This window comes from Phalangium opilio, unplaced genomic scaffold (genome assembly GCF_054372755.1).
Source record: "Phalangium opilio isolate 3A_F unplaced genomic scaffold, DU_Popi_V2 ptg000352l_1, whole genome shotgun sequence".
Lineage (NCBI taxonomy): Eukaryota > Metazoa > Arthropoda > Arachnida > Opiliones > Phalangiidae > Phalangium > Phalangium opilio.
In genome coordinates this window covers 1,314,820-1,320,819 of record NW_028324228.1, presented here as the reverse complement: position 1 = coordinate 1,320,819, position 6,000 = coordinate 1,314,820, and the positions used below count along the sequence as shown (strand labels likewise).

General features: G+C 39.8%; 1 protein-coding gene across 1 annotated transcript; it reads right to left on the bottom strand.

The window, feature by feature from the left end:
- Nucleotides 1-1,341: 1,341 nt before the first annotated feature.
- On the bottom strand, nucleotides 1,342-3,176 carry LOC149602778 (uncharacterized). Its single transcript, XM_089860345.1, has 2 exons — nucleotides 2,600-3,176; nucleotides 1,342-2,531 (listed from the first exon to the last, which is right to left on the bottom strand). The coding sequence occupies exons 1-2, from the start codon at nucleotides 2,621-2,623 to the stop codon at nucleotides 1,557-1,559; spliced, it is 999 nt and encodes a 332-aa protein (XP_089716471.1). The 5' UTR covers nucleotides 2,624-3,176; the 3' UTR covers nucleotides 1,342-1,556.
- Nucleotides 3,177-6,000: the final 2,824 nt, after the last annotated feature.

The window sequence follows — 6,000 nt, the reverse complement described above, 5'->3', positions numbered from 1 at the left end:
TTTGGGGGGGGGGCTATAGCCCCCCCAAAAAAGGCCTAGCGACGCCACTGTAAATAAATAAAATTCTTTCACGTTGCAGAGCCACCTAAGTGTGATACTGAGTACTTTTTAAAAATTTCTGAATTCCGCACGGGAAAAAGAGGGGGAAAATGGGGGAAAAAGGCGCGCCCAGCCGTAAAAAATAGTCGGACTAAACCTTTGCACCATCCGATAGATGGCGCAAAGCAAAAACTTAATAAGCAATCTAAATTTAACGTTAGAAGCAGCTATATTTACACTAGTACTGGAGTTCAAGAGTATTGTTCGTGTAGTACCTTTATTTATACTAGTGATACGTTTATATAGTGCTTGATTACGTACTGGAAGATATAAATCACAGACTGTCTTAGCACACTGAATTATTTCATCTTCCGTAATTAAATAAATAATCTTTTAACCACATTAGAAATGTTATCTTTTAACCTTATTTGAAATGTGAATTTTTAACCATAGGTGAAATGTAAAATTCTAACCATAGATAAAATATGAATTTTTAACCATATGTGGAATGAGAGTCTTTAAAAATGGTGATTTTAGTAATACAGCGTGGTGTCGATCCCTGGTTCTGTTCCAATAGCATCCCCCAGTAAGGCGCGAAACGGCTTAACTCATCGGTTTCTGCATAACGTCAGATTGTCGTTACAGTGGGAACCCCTACCTCATTCTAAAAGACGAAATATTTGATTCGGTCAAACTAGTAGCCTCATCGTAGATATGCATCATAAGGTTTGGCCAAGGTTTGGTTAATATCTGCGTTCTGATCCGTCCTCGATTTCCACCCGGTACAAAGGGAAGTAATAAATTTGGCTTTCCCGCTTTGTTAATTTTCGAACAAGAGCAACAAGATATTGGTCAAAATATAACGAAACAGAATTTTGCGACGTAATTTACATTACATTAAATCACTTCCTTGTCTATTTATCAATGAAGCAAAAAATAAGAAATAAACTGCATTAAAATATTTTAGACAATGATAGAACTACTGCAATTTATTCCGTGCATTTTAGATAAATTTATCACGACCACACTTGCTATGCGGTAGTTGTTCGGATTATGTTGTTAAATGAGCAATCCAATTGATTTGAAACGGAGCCTCCGAGATGATCAAGGCCCGTGCGTGTCGATTTTTATGTGGGGAAATATCGGGTTTCATAGAGGAAATATTATTACCCTATATGTGTACTAGGTGGCGCTTTTATTGCCGTTGCCACCGGAGTCTTCCATAAATTATCGTTGATATTTAATAAAATAAAACGAAAGAGAACTCTGATACGTAATTTAGATTACGTTAAATCACCTTCGTGTTTATTTATAAACCAAACAATAACATATAAACTGTATTACAAATATTTTGGGCAATGATAGAACTACTGGAAATTATAAAATACACGATTTTATCAGTGAGTTAAATTTATCACGACCGCACTTGTTATGCTTGTAGTTGTTCGGTTTATGTTGTTAATGAGCAACGGGGAAATGTTCTTATTTAATTATGCAAATGATATTACAAGATTCAATCACCATTCGTGCTCCCATCCATGATGCTCGTGACCTTCACCTCCATCCGATCCATGATGCTCGTGACCATCAACGCCATCAGAACCATGGTCTCCATGCTCCCAACCGTGATGTTCATGGCCTCCATCACCTCCGCCACCACCAGAGTGACCACCATCGTCGTGTTCGTGATGATGCTCTTTCTTGTGATGCTCACCGTCTTCCCAGTGCTTTTTGTGATGTCCTCCGTGTTTCTTATGTTCGTGATGTCCATGATAGTGCTTTCCTCCTTTGTGGTGTTCATCGCCATGGTGTTTCTTCCAGTGTCCGTGTCCATGCTTGCCGTATTTGTCAGAGTGGTGTTTGTGAGCGTGATGCTTCTTTCCGTGATCCTTCTTTTCGTGCTTGCCACCTTCGTGTTTCCAGTGCTTTTTGAACTCCTTGTGATGTTTCTTATAATCTCCATCCTTGAAGATATCGTGGTACTTTTTATGATCTCCGTGTTCTTCCTTGTGGTAGGATTTCTTGAATCCGTGTTTCTTGTGGCCCTTATCCTTATGGTGATGCTTGCCTACTTTACCCTTTTCGTGGCCATCTCCGTGCCAGTGCTTCTTGTGATGATGCCCATGGTGTTCGTGTCCGTGTTTCTTGTGTGCTTCCTCGTGTCCGCCGTGTTTTTTAAAATGGTGGCCACCTTTCGCGTCGTGATGGTGTCCACCGTATTTCTTGTGGTGTCCGTGATGATGGGCGCCTTTCTTGTGTCCTCCTTCGTGGTGACCGTGTTCCCCACCGTGCCCCTCTTTCTTGTGATGGTGGCCTTCACTTTCGTGACCGTGTCCATGTCCACCGTGATGGTGCCATCCGGATTCAGCCGTATCAAGTTCTTTGTAGTCGTAGAGAACGCGAGTGGATTCGGCTATATCAAGATCCGTGGTTTCATTTCGGGGTACATCGGCAAATGCGTACGAAAGTACAAAACAGAGAACCACCAAGCCCTGAAAATGGTAAGTGACTGTTATACGATACATTGGAAACTATTGGAAATGTTTCAACATCTACTTACCAAATGGGCTTTAACAACTGTCATTTTTACGTACGATTTCAGCCAATTCCAAATCCGTTGTATGTATTTCCTTCACAGGGTTTTGGAGATGTGATAAAATGTGTTTGCAGACCTATCCTTAAATACTCGAATAATTAGTACATTCTTCCTTATTTCCTACAAGTTTTTATTAACTATGGCAAAAACCCACCAAACAATTAATATACCAGTATTTTCAGCAGAACATAAAAACAATTTATTATTCAATGAAGAAGTTTTGTAAATATCGAAAAACCATGTCTATCAACCAAATTACTTTCTTTCGGTTACTACCTTTTTGTCGAGCATCAAAGGGACGTACTCTAAAATTTTCATATTATCTAGGCGCTTCATACGCATGAAACGTTCGACCTCGTCGATAAACCGCATGGGGTTTTTGCTAGGAGCGTCCCCAAATTTGGGCAATGCCACCTGTATGTCGCGGCCAGCGTAAGCGGGTAATCCGGCATAAGGGGGTTCAAAATTTAGGGGGTGGCCTTGCTCTGCCTTTTCTACATGCAAATTATCGCGAGGCGCGTAACTTCTAGATCTAGCGGTAGTGACGGGAATACCAGTGTAGGGGTCATAGATCTCCGTCGAATCAGAGCTTGATCTAGGGGTGTTTCCAGGTTGGGAATTAGCGTGTCCCTTGGCTAAGACTTGTTGCATTAATGCTTGACTTTGTTTCTGACCCTCCATCAGCAATTTAAGAGTAGCATTTATGTCTTTAATTTGCTTTTTAACTACTAAAGGGGCCATTTCTTCGCCGTCACTACTACTGGAATTTTCATCTGCCATTGTTAACAGGTATATTAAAAATAAAGGGCTGAGCCTTTCTTTACGCGATAGTTAAATATAAAGACTGAACAAAATATAATCGTCTTCGAAAATGATATAGCATCAAATACAAATAAAGCTGTCCTCAGTGAGTTTTTTAAAATTTTACACCGACAAAATTAAATTAGTGGTAATTGTAAATTTTCTTACTGGTACGTTATCAGTTCTTTTTGGGGATTATGATGCTTTCTTCTTTCCGGCGTGGTTTTAGCTTCGTTGCTGGTTGGCGCTCGTAGTTTCCAAGAGGCGTTACGATGTGGTCTTCCGGTCCTTACGGGTTACGGAGATATCGTGTACGGCTTATGATCTTGAAAAAAAAAATCGGGCGGAATCCTTTGTCTTCAGCAGCGGCGGTCCACGTGGGTTAGGTTTTTCGGCGGGAAAGGGTCCAGTTGGCTCCCGTTGTTCCTTTGTTGATTATTTTCGTTTTGTTAGTTCCTCCAAGAGTTTGTAGTCTTTCTGGTCAGCGTAGTATTTCTTGGGTGCAGCATTCGTTTGGTAGAGTTTGTCCGTAAATCGATTTTACTTGACTAACTGAATTTTAATGAAAGCTGTCCCGCGCCTCCACCATATTTGTAGCGGGCAATCGCGTATTGAGCAGCGCGAGGGGGTTGTTTGCCATAAAACTACAAAATAATTGAGTCCAACCGCACGTTGAGGATATAAGAAAAAACATAAGTTTATTTACATGAGTTTAGTTTAGTAAAGGAAAACCTTTTAACCTCTCTCAACCATCTCTTGGTTCGAACTGTCTTTTCCTCTCCCTCAACCCCGGCTTAACGCCTCTCGCGGACAAAAGGGGTTGTGGGAGAACCATAGGCGAAAAAACTTTCCATCACGTGGTCAGCGCGCAAAGCGCGGGACCCGTGGGTTTTTAGGGGCATCTCTCCTGAGATGACTAAGAGGTATTTTTCAGTAGGAAAAATACCTTTTCGATACTTTTACATTGCTTGGGGAGGGGAGCCAAATACGGGTGTTACACCTAGCTAGTTCGTTCGACCTGTCTTCGCATTACATCTTTATTAAATTATAACTTATAATTTTTCTCACATGAAAACACTTGAACTTTTGAGACATTCGAATAGCTTGAATATTTTTGTTTCTTGATTATCAAAGCTTCAACATAAGCTTTTTCAACATATATTTCCCCCCAGTTTGCCACTGTAGCGACAGTTATTGTGTTTTACCTTGACGTCCGATTCACCGGATTCATTCAAAGTAGATTAGAGAGGCTTCCAAAGGCTCAAACTGGGAACAAAAGAGTCATCTCCACTGTTGTAGGTTTGTTTATAAGAATACTTATTTAAGCTAGGATAATTATTTATTAATATTTCAATGTGTTACACGCGATTACAATCTTAACTCTCCCGTACAAGATTTTGCGTAGCCTTTTACACACGACTTCCAGTAGGCCTAGATAACAAATCGATGTTTTTTATTACAACTATAGACATAGGCCTAATAGGTCTAACATATTATAACATCCACTAAGAGTTCAATTCTTTAATCTAGGGCTGATTATCAACTAACGTATTATGGAATCCCAACTAGACCCTAAACTGACCACCAAATACACGTTAGACGCGCTGATGTAAATCGAGGGTTAAATTGCAAGGAACTTTATCTCTCCGGAGAATCCTAAGTGGAGGGTTTGAAATTTCTCCCATGCGCAAACTGAGAGAGAGAATACGAATTTCCCTCTCCCTTACAAGAATGGAGGCGGGAGTGTCAATTCATATTTTTGTCTCTGCTGAACGGCCACCTAGGCGAAATGATTAGTGGAATGTAAGAGATGGGAATCCATAATACCTTATAGTATTCATACTAATATCTCAAAACATTTTAAAATTTCGTCACTAATTACATGTTGGACCTCTGATGCGTTGACAAATAGCGTAAGGACCAGTCTTCCCGCTAACACTTCCGTGACAAACCTCCATGTAGAGCCAAAACGTGATACTCTTACAGTCATCTTAATTACTAACTTCCAATCATAGACCTTATATCGTTTCTACTAAAACTGTCCTGTGGAAGCCTAACTGACTTGCGGATTTTCTAGACATTTTGGGCCGAAACTTTTATCATTTATTTGCAATTATATATAATTCGTTTGATCAGGTTGCTCGATCACTTTGCGGTTTCAAGAATCGTAGATAAAAATGAATAACGGCTTATTTTTTAAGGTTAATAAAATTATCGTTTTATTTTACATTTATGTTGAAATAATCAGCGATTGCGTATTGTCAGAAACAGTCAGATTCTAGTTATATAATCAGGAATACAGATATTTTACATATTCATTTTAATTGTAACTGATATAACCCCGTAGAGTATCTTAAGCCATAATTGGATCATATTACAGCTACCCGATAATAGGGAGCTGTTATGTGATCCACTTATGCTTAAGCCTAAATATTTCATGGCAAAAATTAACGCTTGCTAAAAGGGATGAAAGCGAGAAGCCTGCCATTTTGTTTTGGTCTGCGGTACAGAGGATTAAATTTCACCTACGTCAGGCGCACTCCACACGACACACCGTTGCCATA

Bases quoted from the DNA above. Each gene is read 5' to 3' on its own strand.
- LOC149602778 (XM_089860345.1), bottom strand. From the start codon at position 2,623: ATGACAGTTGTTAAAGCCCATTTG. The intron at 2,532-2,599 runs GTAAGTAGATGT...TACCATTTTCAG, and splicing joins CAGTTGTTAAAGCCCATTTG to GGCTTGGTGGTTCTCTGTTT.